At 43.1% G+C, this 22,057-nt stretch overlaps 1 protein-coding gene across 1 annotated transcript; it reads right to left on the minus strand.

The window, feature by feature from the left end:
- Positions 1–1,032: 1,032 nt before the first annotated feature.
- LOC132533732 (coiled-coil domain-containing protein 81-like) lies at positions 1,033–21,517 on the minus strand. Its single transcript, XM_060175782.1, has 16 exons — positions 21,388–21,517; positions 20,142–20,297; positions 16,014–16,075; positions 14,532–14,685; positions 14,163–14,419; positions 9,093–9,172; positions 8,579–8,685; positions 7,845–7,897; positions 7,271–7,509; positions 6,345–6,438; positions 5,914–6,060; positions 5,273–5,377; positions 4,009–4,181; positions 2,774–2,852; positions 2,348–2,568; positions 1,033–1,162 (listed from the first exon to the last, which is right to left on the minus strand). The coding sequence occupies exons 1-16, from the start codon at positions 21,515–21,517 to the stop codon at positions 1,033–1,035; spliced, it is 2,187 nt and encodes a 728-aa protein (XP_060031765.1).
- Between the last annotated feature and the right edge of the window lie 540 nt (positions 21,518–22,057).

Here is a 22,057-nt window from a genome sequence, read left to right on the forward strand (position 1 = left end):
CAGCTCCACTATAAGCCTGACCTAAGGTTCATGAAAAAAAAAAAGTTTGTCATACTGAGGCTTTGATAACATCTGAAGGGATAGGCTCCATCTGTTTTGGCAAGTTTTTCACCTTCTCAGTCAGGCACATGTTAACTTTCGCCATTGACAAATGAAAATAAAACAAAAGATCATCAGCCTTTCTCAGGCTAACTGTCAGCCTCCATGGACTGGGGCTAGAGGCTCTGCTCCTGGTGGTGAGTAGAGAGAGAGGGCTGAGAAGACAGGACAGGCACTCTCTGGGAGGATGGTCTGGGCCTATTCCCTGCTGGGTGTCTCACATTGTATAGCATCCATTACTCATGACTCCATTCCTAACTGACTGCCCATTTTTTTTAACTTTTTTTTTAATCTTAAATTTTTTTTAAAAAAATTTAAATATTTATTTTATTTGTTCCCTTTTGTTACCCTTGTTGTTTTATTGTAGTTATTATTGTTGTTGTCGTTGTTGGATAGGACAGAGAGAAATGGAGAGAGGAGGGGAAGACAGAGAGGAGGAGAGAAAGATAAACACCTGCAGACCTGCTTCACCACCTGTGAAGCGACTCCTCTGCAGGTGGGGAGCCGGGGTTCAAACCGGGATCCTTATGCCGGTCCATGTGCTTTGCGCCACCTGCGCTTAACCCGTTGCGCTACAGCCCAACTCCCCTGACTGCCCATTTACCCATGATTCCTCAGCTCTGCTCTTAGAACAGAACATTCCATAAGCCAAGGATGGAAACTCACTCTCCCTGCTTCAAACTTGTTATTTCCAAAGAGAAATGCCCTGCACCCTCCACTAAAGAAAAACGAAGCTCCCTTGAGTAGAGGCAGACCAAAACACTGTTGGTAGACATTTAGCAGGCAGCACACCTGTCCCCACACTAAACCCAGACTTCTGTCCTCCATGGAGTTCTCTTGGCAACCCCCACTCATTTGCATGAAGCTCTATAGACCCACAGATCAGAGTGGAGGAAATGGGGAGAGGAGGCAACTTGCAACCCCAGAAGACAATTACTTGTCAAAGGCCTTGGCATCTTCATCTCGCTGATGCTTCAGCACAACATCTTTATCCCATTCTTTTCTCAGGTGTTGATTGATGGTGTTCCTTCGATCCTCTTCTGCACATCTTTCTGCTAAATGCCTGGAGGGAAGGCAAGAGTCTGACTCCATCCACTGCCACCATCTCCCGCCTAGTCCTCTCTCCTTTGGATTCAGTGGGAAATCTGGTTTTTCTCTCACTCTTTGGAATAAGAGGTAAAGTTGGAGGCCAGGTAGTGGTGCACCTACTTGAAAGCACACATTGCAGTGTGCAAGGACCTGGGTTCAAGCCTCAGGTCCCCAACTTCAATTAGGAAGTGCAACAGGTTTCTCTCTGTTTTTCTCCCAATCTCTACCCAAAATAAATGAAACTTTTTCAAAAAAAAAAAAAAGAAATAAAGAAAAAGAGTCAGTAACATGAGCAGATACAGAGAACCCTAGCTGAAGGGTCCAAGACTGCTTGCTTTAAGTCAAAACCCTCTTTATGTCAATGAAAACCCTCTTTCTGTCAAAAGATGTTTGTTTCCTTTAATAAATCTAAAAACTCATCTCATGGACCTACCCTATGATCCTGCAATTCCTCTCCTGGTTGGAACCCAACACACACATCCAAAAGGATCTGTGTACACATATGTTCGTAAGCAGCACAATTTGTAATAGCCAGAACCTGGAAGCAACCCAGGTGTCCAACAGATGAGTGGCTGAACAAGTTGTGGTATATATACACAATGGAATACTATTCAGTGATAATAAAAAAAAATGGTGACTTCACCATTTTCAGCCCATCTTGGATGGAGTGTGAAGAAATCAGGTTAAATGAAATAAGTCAGCAACAGGATGAATATGGGAAGATCTCACTCCCAGGCAGAAGTTGAAAAACAGTATATGAAGAGAAAGCACAAGTAGAACCAGAACTGCAGTTTTTGTATTGCACCAAAGTAAAAGACTCTGGGGTGCAGTGGGGGGGGGGGCAGTGTCCATGTCCAAAAATGATGACAGAGCATCTAGTGCAGTTTGCATTGTTATGTGGAAAACTGAGAAATGCTATGCATGTGCAAACTATTGTATTTATACTCATATTGTATTTATACTCATCCCATAAGGTGGTTTGTGACATGCAACAGCCTCAGAAGTTGACTGGGGAGTAGAGATGAGAAGCAGGCTGGGGCGAGCTAGGGTCAGTCATGACTCTCCACCTGTCCACACATGTTTCTACTAAGGTTGGGTGGGGAGAGGGAGAGAAAGGAGGAGAGGGTTATGGTGAGGAAGGAAGGGCCAGGCCCCTTACTTTTCTTGGTTTTTCTGAAGCATTTTTTTTTCTTGCTGCAGATTTTTTATTTGGTTGAGGACACGCTGTCTTCTGTGGCCTAGAGCGGCTTCCACCTGCTGCTTCATATATTCAATATTTCTCTGCCGCTTCTCAGCCTCCAGGGTCTTTTCATTCTGCCCAAAGTTGGTGAAGGTGCCCATGGGCTCGTAGATGGGCAGTCTGGAAGGCCTGTGTTTCAGCTGGAACAGAGAGAGCCAGTGTGAAGTCTGCAGCATTGGGGTACACTGACAGACCCACTGTTTATAGGAAGGAGCCAGGGCACCCAAACTCTCATGAGGAAACCTGGTAGGTGGGTGGGGGCCCAGTATTCTACTCTCAACACACCTACGTTCAGAGTGCTAGGAAGCAGTGTACAGTTCTCAAAATAGCAACCCGTCCACTTACCTGGTATTCCAGTGCTTTCTTATACATTTCTCTCTCCTCAAATTGATGTTTCTTCAGTTCATCTTTTTGTTCATCAATCCTGATAATTGGAAGAGGAGGAGGTGAGGCCACAGTTTATTCTAATGGAGACCAACATCATCAAAACACACCTAGCAAGTAATAGTGGGAATAAGTTCCAAGAAAATAAAAGCTGGTACTTCCTTCTGGAAGCTTCCATTACACCTGATTGAGACGGGCCTTGGAGCCTGGTGTTGTCTCATCTAGGAGAGCACACATGCTGCCATGTGCAAAGACCTGAGCTCAAGGTCCTCACCTGCAAGGGAGACGCATCACAAGCAGTGGAACAGTGCTGCAGGTATCTCTCCTTTTCGCTCTCTCTCTCTATTTCTGTCTCTCTTTCTCTCTCACTGTCTTCTCTCTAGCTCTCACAGTCTATCAAAGAAAGGACTGTCAGTTCTATGGCCATACCACCCTGAACACACCCGATGTCATCTGATCTCAGAATCTAAGCAGGGTTGGACCTGGTTAGTACTTAGATGGGAGAAAGGATTGTCAGAAATAGTGAAGCATCAGGGCAACAGGCCCCAAATAACCATAGTGGCAAATAAGAAAGGAATGGAGGGAGGGAGGAAAGGAGGGAGGAAGGGAGAGAGAGAGAGAGAGAGAGAGAGAGAGAGAGAGAGACTAGCTTTATGGAGGCAGGAATTACCTCTTTTTGGGGGAGTCTTCCCCACAGTAGTTTCCTTCACTGCTCTCCTGACCTCCTCCCTGACTCAAATGCTCAGCCTCAGGCCAAGTGCAACCAAACACTCTCTTTCCTCAGGACTGGGAATTGAGAGAAATGTTCATCCCAGGCTGAGCTACAGGAGAATGGCAGGTATGAGTATGTGGAAGCCTTTCCATGATGGCCTGGCCCCTGCTTCTAGTCTGGGCCCCCACACTCCTGACCCTGGGTGCTGGGCTCCCAACAGACTGATGATAAACCTACACTTGGAAGGGTCCCTCCATCAGACTGGCCCCTTCTTCCTCTACTAACACCACTGACCACAAAGCCAAAGGCCATGGTCCCAACTGACAACTGTACCTGGCCTCCAAGGCTGTCCTGACACTAAGCATTGGTGGCGATGATGGGCTGTGTGGGGATCCTGGTTGGCTGGCTGAGATGTGCTGTAGCACTAGTTGTGCTGCCCTACCCTTCCCTACTGGAGTCCCCCTGCAAGTCCACCAAAACTCACTCTTGTTTGAGTTGCAGCCGTTCTAGTTGCTCCAAGACTTTCTGATTTTCTTTGTTTTTCTTGGCCAGTTTACTATTGGCATCTATTTGTTTGAGAAGGTTCTTAGTATACTCATTTTTCTTTTCAGTGACAATAGCAGCACTTGCTGGTCGGTTCGCAAAGTAATATGGATTCTAGGATGAAAGAGGAGCAGTTCATTTCTTTGAGACGAGCAAGAAAGCAACTGATGGGCTAGCAAAATAGCTGGCTTATACAGTGACTGCTTTGTCGTTGGTGAGACCTGGGTTTCAGCCCTGCGCTACCACACTGAAGGAGCCTCAGTGCTGTGGTTGCTTTCTCCATCTATCTAAAAGAAAGAAAAGTCATTTTTCAAAGTGCCGATAAAGCAGCTACATGTTGAACTCACCTGCTCCAAGGTGACTCTGAGCAGAACTGACCAGAGGTCACAGGTCTGTTGTATGCTTTACATTGGTTTGTTCTAGCTCTCCCCCGCCAAGAGAATTGCATCAGTCCAGTTAGTTTCAAGGGCCTGCTTTGCCCCGCCCCTAGGAACCCCAACAGAGTTCCAGAGTGGCAGAGTTAGAGAGAGTTCTTGGCGCCACCACGGTAAAGAGGCGGCAGAGTTCTGTTTGGTGATTAGTTTGTCTTAGTTTATAAATCGTTGATCCTAAATAAAGAAATACAGCTTCTCTGCCCAGCCGTATGTCTCTGGTCGTCTCTGTTGCCCGCTCGTGAAGCTAGCCCGGCCAGCTAGAGACTCTGAATTTTAACAACACAGGTCTTTTTTTCTTCTCCATGGTGTGTCTGTGTGTGTGTGTGTGTGTGTGTGTGTGTGTGTGTGTGTGTGTGTGTCCCAAAGCCCTGCATGGTGAACAAAGGCAATACAATGGACTATCTATCAAGTCCAAGAGTTGTCAGGTTAACTAGAAAATGGTTTGAAAAGAGGATGATTTAGGCAGATAAAAATAGAAGCCAAAGATACTAAAAACATGAAAATGGTGGTGAAGCATGTTCACTACCATCTGAAATGAAGTTTTTTGAAACTTCTGCACCTACAGCTCACCTGAGGGTTTTACTGAGGTGGAGACCTTAGTTCTGAGGGTGTCGGGAGGGGCCCAAGATTCTATGGAATGAGCTCCCACCCAGAAAGGAAGTATCACTCTTGTAAAGCCCACAGGAATCCCTTCAATCTGCCCTCCAGAGGGTGGGTTCAAACATTCCCAGACAGGGTTATATGCAAGAGAGAGGCAGAAACAACTCTTACAGAAAAGTGGCATTTCGGATTCCTCTGTGATTTTATAGCATCTGCGACACCAAGGTTATAAGCAGCATTCCTCATGCGTTCTTCTTTTTCTGATTTTAGTCTCAACTTCGCAAGGAAAAAGAAAATAAACACACACTGGAAATGTCATTCTGTTTGTGAAGGCTACTAACATTCTCTCTACAAAGACTGTGTTTCAAATGAGTCCAAACTGATTGGGCTTTTCTATGTTTGTTTTGCTCCCTGAGAAAATGTCTCCCAGTCAAGAACTTTCTTTTTCAAACCCAAGGCCTGGCGGCTCTAGCAAGTCAAGCAGAATGGCACCTGAAAATGGATGGCTGTCTATGTTCTTCCCTGCACTCATGCAACAGAGTAGAGTAAACCCTCCATTCATCCTCCAAACCCCTCCCCAATGCATTTATATAAGCTGTGACGAGATCAGAAAGTAGCTTCAGCCCCAAAATGTAGTGCACCAAACAAGACTTTAGTCTGCTCCTGAAAACCTGGCCATGACCCAAACTTCATTCTCAAATGAAATGCCTGATTTGGCACACTGCCAGGCAGACGTGCACAGGACATCTGCAGTGGCCTTGTCTTGTTTGCTGCCCCCACTGCACCACCTCTCAATCCAAGCATTCTACTACCTGGTCTTTGAATGCAGTGTCCTTGTCTTTCATTATCTGATATTGATGTAGAATTTGGTCGTCCTGTTCTTCTTCTTTTTTCAACTTGACATTAGAATACAGTGCACTGTTGGCCTTCCTGCGTTGCATACACACGTAACAAAGTTCCTACAATGACACCAAGGGTCTATTCCTACCTTTTGCTTTCTTATCTTCACACTTCTTCCTGTGCTCCCCAAGACTGGATTTCTCCAGGAGTGTGTTTGATAAAAAGACATATGAACAGCGATGTGCACAATGGGTTTGATAGGCTGAGTCCTCAGGTTGCAGGAGTGGCCACAATTCCACTTGATTTGCAAGGTCTATGTTCACTCAGAACCCTTGTTCTCCCAGCCCTGTTTGTGTTCAGTAGCACCCACCCCCATCATTTGTTTGTCTGAGGAGACTGGTACCTGTCCTGCTTTCTCATGATCCCTACAAGTTGTAGTCTCAGAGGTCTTAGGTTCTGTTTTGGTGTTCTTTGATGGACTGGGTGGATGTGGCACACTATAAGAAAACAACAATAGGGAGTCAGGCTGTAGCACAGTGGGTTAAGTGCACAGGACACAAAGCACAAGGACTGGCATAAGGATCAAACCTGGCTCCCCACTTGTAGGGGAGTTGCTTCACAAGTAGAGAAGCAGAACTGCAGGTGTCTATCTTTCTCTCCCCTCTCTCTGTCTTCCCCTTCTCTCTCCATTTCTCTATGTCCTATCCAACAATAATGATAACAATAACTACAACAATAAAACAACAAGGGCAGCAAAAGGGAATAAATAAATATTAAAAAACAACACAATTTCACATCTAGAGTGAAATTAGAGGCAAATATAGCCAAAGGAAGATAGCTCAGTGGTTCTCTTCAGAGCTCTGCATTGTAGAGGTGAGCGACCTATGTGTTTGATAAGCCTGGATTTCAATAATAGCATGCTTGTTTACATTTGACTTTTGAGCATTACTGACTGCACTTTCTCAGGCATGGGAGGTGCAGTGAACACACACACACACACACACACACACACATACACACACACACACACACACACACACACACACACATCTTCCTGTGGAATCAACATTCTAAAGCAAAGTTACTAAACAAGGTAAGTGAGGTCTCCAGTGTATTTGGCACTACTAATGACCATGCACACCTAGCTTCCCCCTGATAGACTGTGAGCCCTGAACATCTCTGCAGTCCTCACCATGGAGCACAAATGCAGGGACACCATGTGAAGGCATGCATGGAAACATCTAATATCCCTGAATCAAGATAAGACTCAGACTACAGTTAGTAAAGTGTGATCCCCACCTAACCCCCCACAAAAGACCATCATGTTACCTTTTGGTTCTTGTTTTTGTAAAGACAGTCTTATTAGGTTCCACTGTGGTAGGCAATATTACGGGTGCAATATTTCCAGATGCTGGAGTGGGTTTTTGACCTGGAGGTCTAGGTAGAAAGTTGACTGTAGAATAAGAGAAAGAGTTAAGTTTCCTTTCAGTCTTTTCCTTTGAGGCTTTAATGGTCATATAGATACAATGAAGAGAGAAAAATACAATAGGAACAGATAACACATTCTTACTCTACACCAACTGTGCTAAGTGCTTAATCTAATGCATAATGGGCCAGGGAGATAGCATAGTGGTTATGCAAAAGACTTTTTTGTGTCTGATGCTCTTAAATCACAGGTTCAATCCTTGGCAGAGAGACACAGAGACAGATACAGAGAGAGAGAGAGAGAGAGAGAGAGAGATAGAGAGAAGGGAAGAAAGTGAAAAGGAAAGATTGCATAAATAACAACTTAAGATAACAAGTAAAATCTCTATGAAAGGAACAGTCCTCAAAACATTGTCTGGCAACTTCTAGCTATCTCCAGTAACTTAGAAAAAAACAAAGAATACCTTTGTATTTCTACATATGTTTCAACCAAAGTCACATCAGCTACAGACATGAAAATCCTACTATTTTCTATTAAGCCATATAAGACAGTTGTAAACTCCTACTCAGAATATATATATATGGAACATGTTACATGCAGCTCACTTGATGCATTTCTGTTACCTACCTAGGCCACTTCCCTCCCCCGGTAGCCATCTGAACTTTGACTCTTTTATGTAGTAGAGAGCCAGCAAAGAGTCTTAGTTGAGAATCTCAGGAATTAGAGTTAAGGTGAGATAGAAAATTCTAGAAGAGCTATTTCTTAGAAGAGCATATTTCTTGGGAGTCAGGCGATAGCGCAGCTGGAAAAATGCCAGTGGCACAAAACACAAGGACCAGTGTAAGTATCCCAGTTCTAGCCCCTGGCTCCCCACCTGCAGAGGAGTCGCTTCACAAGCAGTGAAGCAGGTGTGCTGGTGTCTGTCTTTCTCTCCCCCCCTCTTGCCTTCCCCTCCTCTCTCCATTTCTCTGTCCTATCCAACAACAACATCATCAATGACAATAACAACTGCAACAACAATAAAAAACAGGCAACAAAAGGGAAAATAAATAATTATAAAATTAAAAAAAATAAAATTCTAGAAGACCAGTTTCTTAGAAGAACACATTTCTTATAACTCTAATGGTACTGATTTTCGGCACAGGAGTTGCTCAGCAACAATGCCCTGCTGCTTAGCAGAAAAGAGAAAACAGCTAAAATCGTTGGCCTACCTTGCACATCATCTTTGTCTGACTTCATTCTTAACACGGATTTCCTCAGTTTAGGTTGTTCAATTTTTTCCAGTGTTTCATTATTTCCTTTTAATTCAAATTCAATTCTAGGAATGGACCAAAAGGTTTGCCTGCTCACTGGATCTGAATAAGAAACTAGGAGAATTCTCAGTTCTGAGCAGCAACCCACCCAGCCTGATAATACTGAAATAAACCTACTTCTCTGCCATGAGTGAGTGCCTGGACTTTGTTATGCAGAAATCACAGACTGAAGACTCTTTTCTTTTTTAGCCTGAGTCTGACTGTGACCTGCCTCTTCTAAACTGAGGTCTCAAAAGGTACTCATACTCTGGGGGGGAGGGGATGCCTTTGGGTTTTGGTTTCAGTTTGAATGTGACTTTTCTAGTTCTGTCACCAGATTCAATACAGGGCTGTCAGAGTGGTATGTGGTTGGCAGAGAGTTTGGGAGGCCAGGGTTGATAGGTCCATGGAACCTGTGGGGTAAGGCACTCACCTGGGGAATGAAAGAACACAGTTTGGACTTCTCTTCGAATTTTTGATGTTTGCTAAAGTTGAATTTACACTTTGAGGTGTCTGGAGAAAAAGGAGAGCGGAGATTTATAGCTGGTCTATAGTCCAGGACCCAGACGCCTCACAGGCTCCCTGGAAGCAATGCTACTGGAAGGCTGGCTTGTTGGATGCTCAGTGACTAAAGCCTCAAGCTTACCCCCCCCCCCATTTAATAATGATCTTCTGACTCTTCTCCCAGATCCAGCTTTCTAGTCCCTTTTCCAACTATTACACCATTTCCCCAGACAGTAACCTGTGTCCACCTGCATATCAGCTGTTAGGCTCAGGCAAAAATGGAGCCCTTAGAATAAACCTAAAATAGACAAACCTGTTTTTTCCAAAACAGAGACCCCAAATCTTCATCTGCAATATTGTTGCCTTTAGGTTCATGATTAGTCAACAATATGTTCAGCTTTCTATATTAACTCTTTTTCAGCCACCAGGTTCCAGATGATACCATGATGCCAACCTGACTTCCCTGGGCAGATGACTCCACCTGGAGACACACCTATCTCAGATCTCTGCCCCACTAGGGAAAGAGAGAGACAGGCTGGGAATATGGATTGACCAGCCAATGCCAGTGTTCAACAGGGAAACAATTACAGAAGCCAGACCTTCCACCTTCTGCACCCCATAATGATCATGAGTCCATACTCTCAGAGGGATAAAGCATAGGGAAGTTCCTTCCCTATTTCCTATTATACTTACTCCCAAGATATCCTTATCAAAGCAAGGACAGCAAAAGCTCAATAAGGGCAAGAGACTGGCATACTTTAACGATGACTCTTTAGTCACTATCAGGCCACCCCATCAAGCTGGGGCCCTAGTCTGGGAGTCCTGAGACTCCCAAACAGACATGATGGGCCTTGACCTCAAATAAATCCCTTTCTCCATTGTTGCCAGTCATCTGTATCAGGAACAACAAAACAGATCCCTTTGTGGACCCCCACAGGTCCTTGCACTCAAATCAACAACAGTAGAGAATGTTCCATCCTCTGAAAGGAGGCTGGACCACATACTCTATGCTACACCTGAGGAAGATGGGTCCTAATTTTGGGACAATTGTAATGTTCTTACTGATAATCACAGAATGTGAGGTTTGATCTAAAGGGATACAGAGGTCAATCAAATAGGCTCCTAAGCTGAATAGGGCAACGGATCAGATCCAATAGATGGGGTTTACAGTCAACAATATTTATATACCTTTAGCATATTTGGAAGCTACTCTCTTCCCTGATCCAGCTTTCTGATCCTTTTTCCAGCCATGACATCATCTCCCCAGACAATAACTAGGATCCATCTGCATATAACATTTCAGGCTCAGGGAGAAAAAAAACTAGTATATCCTCAGGCCCTTTGGACTTTCCTGCATGCTTCTCTCAATTCATGTCAAATAATATTGCATCCGCCGATCACAACCTAATCAATGTAACGAGTACCACCCCAGCATGCTTCACTTCAGACTGTGTCCAGAGACTTCAGGTGTGGAACGACAACCCTTCAGCTTCATCACTCAGGAGAGACCTTTCCTTTCATAGTATTCTCTAATTCCATTCCAGGTGGTCCACTCCCCAATAAAGTCCCCAAACCCAGATATAGTCCAGGTCCCCTGAGATAGAGCATATGTTCACATGTGTCCATAAACCAAGGAAAAATATATACCTGAAATCAGAAGTACACAAGTACACAGGTCTGCAGTGAGTACCCCCCCTAACACTTCCTCTCCACTATTCCAACCTTAAGGTCCATGATTGTTCAACAATTTGTTTGGCTTTGTATGTTAACTCTCTTATCAGCCACCAGGTTCCGGATGCCAGCATGATGCCGACCAGACTTCCCTGGACTGATGACACCACCAATGTGGCCTGGAGCTCCACTTCCCCAGAGATCCACCCTACTAGGGAAAGAGAGAGGCAGACTGGGAGTATGGATCAATGAGTAAAAGCCCAGGCTCAGTGGGGAAGCAATTACAGAAGCCAGACCTTCCACCTTCTGCAACCCAAAATGACCTTGGGTCCATACTCCCAGAGGGATAGAGAATAGGAAAGCTATCAGGAGAGGAGATGGGATATGGAGATCGGGTGGTGGGAATTGTGTGGAGTTGTACCCCTAGTATCCTACAGTTCTGTTATTGTCTCCTTTTGTAAATAAAAAAAGTAAAGCTTAAAAAACAAATATAACTAAAATACGCCTATTAGCAGAGAATGGAGACCACCCCCAACTCTTCATTTGTGCCATTCTAGCCTTTAGGTTCATAGTCAGTCAAAAACATGTTTGGCTTTATATTTTAACTCTCTTTTCAGCCAACAGGATGCAGCTGCAAGCACGATACCAACCAGACTTCCCTGGAGAGATAACCCCACCAATGTGTCCTGGAGCTCTGATCCCTCAGAACCCTACAGCCAAAATCATACTCAATGGTGAAAAACTGTAAGCATTTCCACACATATCAGGTACTAGACAGGGCTGCCTACTATCACCATTACTACCCAACATAGTTTTGGAAGTTCTTGCCCAAGCTTTCACGCAGGAGCAAGGAATTAAAGGCATACATATTGTAAGAGAAGTCAAATTCTCCCTATTTGCAGATGATATGATAGTATACATAGATAAACCTAGGAAATCCAGCCAGAAGCTTTAGGAAATCATTAAGCAATACAGTAAGGTGTCAGGCTGCAAAATTAATATTCAAATTCAGTGGCATTCCTCTATGCAAACACTATGTTAGAAGAAGAAAAATCGAGAAATCAATTCCTTTTCCTACAGCAACAACAAGAACAAAAAAATAAAATAGCTAGGAATAAACCTAACCAAAGAAGTGAAATGCTTGTATACTAAAATTGTGAGTCACTAATCAAGGAAATTGAAAAAGACACAAAGAAGTGGAAAGATAATTCCATGTTCAAGGGTTGGAAGAATTATCATCATTAAAATGAATATACTGCCCAAGGCCATATACAAATTTAATGCTATCCCCATCAAGAATCCATACACATCTTGTAGGAGTATAAAACAAATTCTACAAATGTTTATCTGGAACCAAAAAGACCTAGAATTGTCAAAAATAATCTTGAGAAGATAGAACAGAACTGGAGGATCACACTCCCTGACCTCAAATTGTTTTATGGGGTCCTTGTAATCAAACCTTCTGGGTAATGGAACATGAATAGACAGACACACTGCCCAGTGGAATAGAACCAAGAACCCAGAAGTAAGCCCCCACACACTGGACATCTAATCTTTGACAAAGGTGCCCAGACTATTAAAAGGGGGAAAGCAGAGTCTCTTCAACAAATGGTGTTGGGAAAATGGGTTGAAACATGCAGAGGAATGAATGTGAACCACCAAACACAAAAGTAAATTCTAAATGGATCAGGGGCTTGGATGTTAGACCAGAAACTATCAGATACTTAGAGGAAAATATTGGCAGAACTCTTTTCCACATAAATATTAAAGACATCTTCAATGAAATGAATCCAGTTACAAAGTAGACTAAGGCAAATATATACCTACCGGACTTCATCAAATTAAAAAGATTCTGCACAGCAAAAAAAGCAATACCCAAACCAAGAGACCCCTCACAAAATGGGAGAAGATCGTCACATGCCCTGCATCAAACAAGTGGCTAATAACCAAAATATATAAAGAGCTTACCAGCCTCAACCACAAGAAAACAAATGAAGCCATCCAAAAATGTGGAGAAGCATAGACAGAATATTCACCACAGAAGAGATCCAAAAGGATGAGAAACACATGAAAAAATGCTCCAAGTCTTTGACTGGCAGAGAAATGCAAATAAAGACAACCAATAGATCCCACTTCACTCCTATGAAAATGTCATACTTCAAAAAAGGTAGCGCAACAAATACTACAGAGGTTGTAGGGTCAAAGGAACCCTCCTGCACTGCTGGTGGGAATGTAAATTAGTCCAACCTCTGTGGAGAACAGTCTGGAGTACTCTCAGAAGGCTAGAAATGGACCTACCCTATGATCCTGCAATTCCTCTCCTGGGGATATATCCTAAGGAACCCAACATGCACATCCAAAAAGATTTGTGTATACCTATGTTCTTGGCAGCACAATTTGTAATAGCCAAAACCTGGAAGCAACCCAGGTGTCCAACATCAGTTGAGTGGCTGAGCAAGTTGTGGTCTATATACACAATGGAATACCACTCAGCTATTAAAAATGGTGATTTCACCATTGTAAACCCATATTGGATGGGGCTTGAAGAAATCATGTTAACTGAAAGAAGTCAGAAACAGAAGGATGAATATGGATGATCCCACTCTCAGACAGACGCTTAAAAACAAGATCAGAAAACACAAGTAGAAACCGAACTGGAGTTGGTGTACTGCCACAACGTAAAACATTCCCTGGTGCAGTGGTGGTTGAGTACAGGTTCCAAAAGGATGACATAGAACCTAGTGGGGATTGTATTGTTATGTGGAAAACTGAGAAATGTTATGCATGTACAAATTATTGTATTTATTGTTGAATATAAAACATTAATTCCTCAATAAAAATAATAAAAAAGAAATTATGTGGGTGAAATACTTTTATCTATTTTTATATTTATTTATTCTCTTTTTATTGCCCTTGTTGTTTTATTGTTGTAGTTATTGTCCTTATTGAATTCTTTGTTGTTGGGTAGGACAGAGAGAAATGGAGAGAAGAGGGGAAGACAGAGAGGGGGAGAGAATGATAGACACCTGCAGACTCAAACCATGATCCTCATGCCAGTCTTTGCACTTTGGGCCTACTGTGCTCAACCCGCTGCACTACTTCCCAACTCCCAGTAAGATACTTTTAAACCATATTTTCCCCTGTCCCTGGCTCAGACCTTCAGATGTTTTATCCTTCTGGCCATTTTATCTGAGTAAGACACTTAGAATCAAGCCTTTCTTTGCCCAAGGGGCACTTGTCATCTAAGACAGGCCAACACTGAAGGGTGACACCTCTATAGACAATTCAGAACTGTAAGAAAGAGAAATAATTAGAAGGTCAACATTACCTTTGCAATACCTTTTTCCAGATTGCCACTTGAATCCACTGCAGACAAGAAGTCCTGAAAAAATTTCATTTTTACTTTGTCATTTTCAATTGTAAGGATACCGATTCCTTGGAAAGTAAATTCAACTTTCTTTTGTGTGCAGATTGATCGTGATAAGAGCTGCAGAGTTTCTTTAATGCATCCTTCGACTGTGTCCCTGCTATAATGCCCCGCTATGGCAACCATGATAAAATTCAGTGGTACAACGGGGATATCCCCTGGAAGAGAAAAGGACAGTTGTGTGGGGGAAAGACAGTGAGCAGATGGCAGATACTCAGAAATAACTGTCTCTCTTTTAATGGGAAAGGTTTAGCCAGTAGAACTACTTACCAGGTGTGTGGATCTTAGTTTGTCGTAGTCCATGCAGCTGCAATAGCTTCTCTGACATGATAAAGATCGGTATCTGGATAGAGCTAAACCTGTTCCCAGCATCTAGTTTTTGCCTCATAAAAGTAAATGTCCCAAAAGCAGGTATGTAGACCCCCTAGAAACGAAGCAAACAGAAGGTGGGAAGAAAAGAACCACATGCTGACTTCTCTGAAGGGATGATAAAGACGAATCCTGAGAGAATTTTAGACTAAAAGTTTTCAAATGATGTTTGCATAAAATATAACCAATTCGAAGGCTATATTTTTCTTTCTTAAAAAATTTCCTTATTGGGAAATTAATGTTTTAAATTCAATAGTAAATTCAATAGTTTGTACATGAATAAAATTTCCCAGTTTCCATATAATAATACAACCCCCCTTAAGTCCTCTGTCATCTTTCTTTGATCTGTATTCTCCCCACCCACCCACCCTAGAGTTTTTTACTTTGGTGCAATACACCCATTCCAGTTCAGGTTCTACTTGTGTTTTCCTTTCTGATCTTGATTTTCAACTTCTGCCTGAGAGTGAGAGCAACCCATATTAATCCTTCTGTTTCTGACTTATTTCACTTAAAATGAATTTTTCAAGGTCCATCCAAGATTGGCTGTAAACAGTGAAGTCACAACTTTTTTTATTTTTTATTTTATTTATTTATTCCCTTTTGTTGCCCTTGTTGTTTTATTGTTGTAGTTATTATTGTTGTTGTCGTTGTTGGATAGGACAGGAGAAATGGAGAGAGGAGGGGAAGACAGAGAGGGGGAGAGAAAGACAGATACCTGCAGACCTGCTTCACTGCCTGTGAAGTGACTCCCCTGCAGGTGGGGAGATGGGGTTCGAACCGGGATCCTTATGCCGGTCCATGTGCTTTGCGCCACCTGCACTTAACCCGCTGTGCTACAGCCTTACTCCCAAAGTCACCACTTTTATAGTTAAGTAGTACTTTAATATATATATATATATATACCACAACTTGCTCAGCCACTCATCTGTTGTTGGACACCTGGGTTGCTTCCAGGTTTTGGCTATTACAACTTGTGCTGCCAAGAACATATGTGTATACAGATCTTTCTGGATGGGTGTGTTGTGTTCCTTAGGATATATCTCCAGGAGAGGAATTACAAGATCATAGATTAGGTCCATTTCTAGCTCGAAAGCTATAATATTAAGAGAAACTATAGGGATGCTATAGTTGCATATATATATATATATATATATATATATATATATATATATATATATATATAGAGAGAGAGAGAGAGAGAGAGAGAGGGAGAGAGAGAGAGACAGACAGACAGACAGAGACAGAGAGAGAGAGACAGAGAGATGAGAGAGCATGATACCAGAGCACCACTCCAGCACAGCCAGTGCCAGGCTTCACACTCAAGACCTCAGGCATGTGTGCAGGGTCGGTGCTCTACTGCCAAGTCACCTTCCGAAGTCCTACCTTTTGCAGCCTCAGCTGTCGTAGAATAAAGTCAGAAACGTGGCTCCATATCATAGAGACTTCTGAAATTCAAAGAAAACAAAAACACAATTTGATTTATGTAAATACCCTGTCATTATCCAAATGCAAATACAAAAGACTCCTTCAAATAGCAAGTCATTCATAGCTAGAAACAGACAGAAATAAGGTCCTTCCTGAAAGTCAGTTTCCCGGATTGTTTAACTTTACCCCCGCTAAGCTCTGTAAATATGTAAGAAATAGTACATCATGATATGTACTTGAAGGAAATCTTTATGGAATAAAGCAAACTGCTCAATTCACTGGAATATTCCCCCACCTCCAAACCACTACCCGAGACAGAGATACCACAGTCTTTCACTTCCAGTATGTGGAGGTTATACACAGTTTTTTTTCTGATGTCCTAGGACTGAAGTACAGGTTGTTGAAGGAGAACTAGTAATTGCTCTTATGGACATTGGAGACAAACTGGGTGGTGGAAACCTACCCCAAAACATATGTTATGGTAAGCCAAGTACTAAAGGTAAGTCAGTCAAAGACTAAGATTTTGCCCTATTCTCTAAACCATGGTCTAAATCATGGCTAATTAATGTATTAAAACTGATCAGGGAATGTGAGGGCGATCTGGCTGTGACATCTGTCACCCCATTGAATGCCAGGTTGATTTGGCTCATCTGCCTGGTTATGTGGGTGTCCCCTTGCTCCATCATCGCTCCATGTGTGACCCTCCCAAAGCCGTGTGCTCTGTCGAGGAGGATGGCCTTCCCTAAGTAGAGGTGACCGGTCTTTGGGTGAAGGTATATGAGTAGCTGTGCTCCACTGATTGAACCTCCAGACAAGCTCTGAATCTGTTCAGGTATTTCCTCTATCCTATCATATTTTCATTACCAAAAGAATTCTCCTCCTGGAAGCTAAGCACAAAAGTGGATTCTCCAACCTAGTCCAACTTGTACCCCCCAAGTTAAAATTTCATCACAATCAAATATACACAGGAATAAAATAGAATCTCACTATCTGGATATAGGGGAGCCCTCTCCAAGTTAGTGCGTCAAACCTACTGTCTTTTATGTAGATTTGAGGCAGGCAGCTCAGATTTCAGGAAACACATCTATTCAAAAAGGAAATGACCTAGTTGGGACCCAGAGAAACAATATTTCTTGCAACCAAATGCTAGTAGAAAGGCTTGTGAGAGCTAAATTGGAAATGTAAGAGTCGTGTTTCTTCATCTGGATACTATACAAATCCACTGTGTGGTTTTGCTTTTAAGAATCTAATAGATGTCCTAATAAGAGCAGCATTAAATTCCTTTGACCTGATATTTCCTACTTCTCATTGAAGACAGAGAACATATGCACAGTATTCACTCCAAGAAGTTTTTCTTTTTTTTCCTCCAGGGCTATTGGAGCTTAGTGCCTGCACTATGAACCCATTGCTCCTGGACACCTTTTTTTCTTTCCTTTTTTTCTTTTTTTGGATAGGACAGAGAGAAATTGAGAGGAGAAAATAGTGCAGAGAAGAGAAAGGCACCTGCAGACCTGCTTCACCACTTGTGAATTGACCCCCCTGCTCGTGGAGAACCAAGGGGTTGAAACAGGATCATTGTGCAGCTCCTTGCAGTTTGCACTATGTGCACATAAGCCTGTGGGATACCACCTGGTGCCCTCTAGAACAGTTTCAGTCCTCTGCAGTTCAGTTGGAATAGACTTGGAAACCTTACAGACTTGGTTTTGAACTAGTTTTTCTGATGCCCCAATATGCCAGTGTGTCAGAGAATTGGAATATGACTTTTATATTTAAAAATACTTGTCTGTCCTTCAACCGTGAGGCTTTTGCAGGAGTCACTGACACTGTTACCTTGCCGACAAGCTCACCTGGCATGCACCCACTGTGCCCTGGCGATGAGGGCTTGTGGCATCAAAGGCTGGCTTTGTGGCACCATTCTCTCTTGGAATTCCCTGTGTCTCTATGCCATTTCTTCTCAGTTCCCTCAGCAGGTTCACTAGCTCAATTTAGGCATCAGTGTTGGAGCTTGTTGAGGTCTAGCTCCACATTCTCTTATTTCCCTCCATCCCCTCTGCTTACATCATGCCCAGGGCCTTGCCAACCATCACTATGCCAATCTCTGCCAAAGGCAAATTCAAAAGCCAAGGTTCCCTCCCTCCAACTCTCTACAACCAACACAAATTCACATTTTTGATCCTATGCATGTGACTTCCTACCTGAATATCCCACAATCGATATGCTTGGACTGGAGAAATAAATAGCACAATGGTTATACAAAAATACTCAAGCCTGAAGCTCTGAGGTCCAACAGTCAATTCCCAACACAGCCATAAGCCAACAAAAATCAGTGCTCTGTGAAAAACCACACCAAACTCACTTAAAGCCAGAATCGGGCTTCCTTTAAATCTTGTCTTTGATGTAGGCTTTTGCTCTCGACGAATAGCATCATCACTTGATTCACTTGCATAGATCCAAACTCAAAAGCTGCTTGGAAAGTTCCTTTCTGCTATATCCTATCATTTACTACATCACTGTAACCAATAGATTTTCACATCTGTCCTTTAAGTCTGTCTACTCTCTACATTTCATTCTACCAATTCAGGCCAAATCGCCATCCTTTCTCTCTTAGATAATTCTGAAAGGAAACAATTGTTCCACGTTAGGTCATCCATTTTTGCCTGAGTGGCCCACATGCTTCTCTAGTGTGTGGCCTTTTTATTTTCCTGATTAAAGTTTAAAATATGGGGGAGGGCTGCGGAGGGGGGAACCCTACGAGGAAAAGAATTAGTAGAGAGAAAGAGACAGAACCAGAGAACCATTTTTGCGCATAGGATGCCATGGAATTATTCTCGAGACATCAAGCTTGAAAATCCAACAACCTGGGCCAGCAAAATGCTTCTTTGGACACTGAAGTACTTTGCCATGTGTGCTATCCAGGTTCAAGCCCAGCCTCCAACTCCTTAAATGAAACTTTGTTCTTATGAACTTTTGTACTCTCTATGCAAACAAATAACAAATACATGAAACAGAGTCCAACATCTTATCCACTGTGCCACCACCTGAGCTGTCACTTAGATCACTCATAAAGGCAATCCCGACATCCACTTAATTCTCCACACTGCCACCTGAGCCAGTGTTTCCCAGCACAGATCTTGGGGGTTCACTTCTCTTCTACCTCCTCATTAGGATTATCCTCAATGCCAACCTATGTGATGTGACTGACAGTGCCCCGAATAACATGACTTTTTCCTCTCATTAAGCAAACACTTTGGCTGGGTTAAGTGCACATAGTTTTTTGTGTAAGGACCTGAGTTTGAGTCCTGGCTCTCCACCTGCAGTGGGAATGTTTCACAAGCACTGAAGCAGGACTGCAGGTGGCTATCTTTCTCTCTCCCTACTCTCTAAATTCTGATGTCCTAGTAAAAAAGAAAAGGAAAATATTGCTGCCAGGAGTTCTGACTTTGTATTACCAACATTACACCCTAACTATAACCTTGGTGGGAAAAAAAATCACATACTTCCATGCCCAGTCAGACAGCAGCTATAGTGTTGTCTTTCACCTCCTTCCACAAACTGTCCACCCACCCTCAGTTAAGTGTGTTTGTTCTCCTTGTTCCCTCTACCAAAAAAAAAAAAAAAAAAAAAAAAAATCTTACCCTCCTGCTCCACTGATCCTGATTCTCACTTCACATCTCCCCCTTCTTTAGTCAGCCTTGAAACATACCCCACCCTCGCCCTCTGTAAATGTCTTTCTTGTAGTTCAGGTCCTGGAATATGATGGCAGAGGGGTTGTATTGTTATGTGGAAAACTTGAGAAATGTTATTCATCTACAAACTACTGTATTTACTGTTAAATGAATATATTAATCCCCCAATAAGGAAAATTTAAAAAAGCATTCCTTATAACCATACAAATTACTCCTCACACTCACTATACATGTGCATTTATATCTGTGCTTACTGGGTTTTGTGTATCTCCCAACACTAGGTTATAAATTCAAAATGTTTGACTTTGATCAGTTCCCCAGTACCCAGCACACAGGCATACACTTGGTGGTGCTGGGCAATGTCCACCTTTATGACCTGGGACTTTGCATCCAGGCTGACCTTTGTCACATACTGATTCCCCAGCAATGTCCACCTTTATGACCTGGTGACTGGCAGTCAGGGTGGCCTTTGTGACATACTCATCTCCCAGGCAACTGACCTCTAGCCACACCAAGCCACAGAATGGGCTCTCCAAATGGCTTGATGAAAAGAATACTACCAAAATTTAGAAAGAAATCAAGAAAAAAATGGAGAATTTGCCCAGGCATAGATTTCTTAAGACACATAACATTGGGAGTCGGGCGGTAGTGCATTGGGTTGAAAGGGTGAAGCAGGTCTGCTGCAGGTATCTATCTTTCTCTTCTCTCCATTTCTCTCTGCCCTATTCAATAACTATGACATTAATAGCAACAACAATAACAATAAAAGAACAGGAGCAACAAAAGGAAATAAGTAAATAAATATTTTTAAAATACTTTTTAAAAAGAAGACCCATAAAATCATTACCTGAGATGTTTAATTTCAGAATTTGTTTGTGGGAGAAAAATCAGCTGATGTTTAGTAAGAAATGTTTTAACTATAATTTAATGGAAATGTGAAAGCTGGGAAAGTAATTAAACGTCCCACAGAGGAAGACGACTGACAATGAACCAAAACACCATAGCACTCCTGTTCCTGACAGCAGAATAAAGTTCTTATAAAAATATGGAAGTCGAATAGATGCCAGGGAAGGGAAAGAAGAGATGCCTCTTCCTGGTTCATCTCACATCATTTAGTGAGAGTCTGGGCAAGAGCCCAGTGACTTAATGGTAATGGTGGTGCCATACTTGAGGCATCTGTTTTGCCAAGAGATCAGCACCCTCTTTCAAACAAGCCTAGAAAGTCTTCTAGGAGATGCTGCTCTGGTCCTCTCCCAAACATTAAGCAGCTCTTTTTATGGTTTCCCCCTCCTTACTTTCCAACAGAGGGGGAGAGAGAAAGTGCAAGAGAAACTGAAGAGATACCTGCAGCACTACTCCACTTCTCCTAAAAATCTCCACCCTCTGAAGGTGGGAACTGGGGCCTTGAACCTGGGCCCTCCTCACCCCAGTTTCTTAACACAACACAACCCCAGGAATCAGGGACGCCACCGGCTGTCTAGTCCTGGCCAGGAAGCCAGGAGGTGGCTGTGTTGAGTGGCATTTATTGGACACAGACTTGGTGCCAGTATACAGATCATATAAGAGTTTGGATTCCTCCTACCCGGCCCCCAGCCCAGCCAGCCTGCCCACGGAGAGGGACACAGAGGGGTGGGTGGTGTCCTTACCATCCCGGCTCAGCCGAGCTAGGGTGTGCAGCTTGTTCTTATTCATGTGCTGTCGCCAGATGGTCAACTCTTCTGCAGTGGCGCCCATGGCGGCAGAAGGGCCGAGGCCTGTCTTGTCCGCAGGGCGCATGATGTCCACCCTCCCAAAGGAGGTGGGCGGTGGGGCTCGCCCACCAAGGCAGGCACGGGGGTTGTCTGACTTCCGACTGTGCCTCGAAATTACGCTATAACTGAATGAGCGATTTGATTTTTTTTTTTTTTTAATATAAGGGCAAAGGCTCTTCCTAGCCTCCCCTCCACACCCCCTGGGCTCAGTATTTTGGGCAAGACTCCCAGAAGGGCAGTGTTACAGAGGAGCTGGGTTCCTGCCCTCCTGCACTCTCAGGATTCAGAGAGAAAATCTGGGCAACCTGGAGAAGGGGCGTGGCCAGGCAAGCAAGCAACAAAGGCTCAGAGGTCATCACCTGGGCGCCTGGCCCCCAGCCCCCACCCCTTTGCTAGAATGTTGCTGCCAGATCTGTTCCACAGGCTGTCACTCTGACTCTCTCTGTTGACGGTTTTTTCCCCCTCTTTCATATTTTCTTTTAATTTTTATTTTTATGTTTTTAAATTTACTTTTGGGGGATTCATGTTTTACATTCCACAGTAAATACAATAGCTTCTACATGCA

Source organism: Erinaceus europaeus, chromosome 17, assembly GCF_950295315.1.
Source record: "Erinaceus europaeus chromosome 17, mEriEur2.1, whole genome shotgun sequence".
NCBI classification, from domain to species: Eukaryota; Metazoa; Chordata; class Mammalia; order Eulipotyphla; family Erinaceidae; genus Erinaceus; species Erinaceus europaeus.

What these genes read in the sequence shown, in the direction of transcription:
- LOC132533732 (XM_060175782.1), bottom strand. Translation starts at nt 21,517, where the DNA reads ATGCGCCCTGCGGACAAGACAGGCCTCGGCCCTTCTGCCGCCATGGGC. An exon ending in AACTAAGATCCACACACCTG is followed by an intron (nt 14,420 to 14,531) that starts GTAAGTAGTTCT and finishes TTTCTCTTCCAG; the next exon opens with GGGATATCCCCGTTGTACCA. An exon ending in ATCATGAGAAAGCAGGACAG is followed by an intron (nt 6,061 to 6,344) that starts GTACCAGTCTCC and finishes GTGTCATTGTAG; the next exon opens with GAACTTTGTTACGTGTGTAT.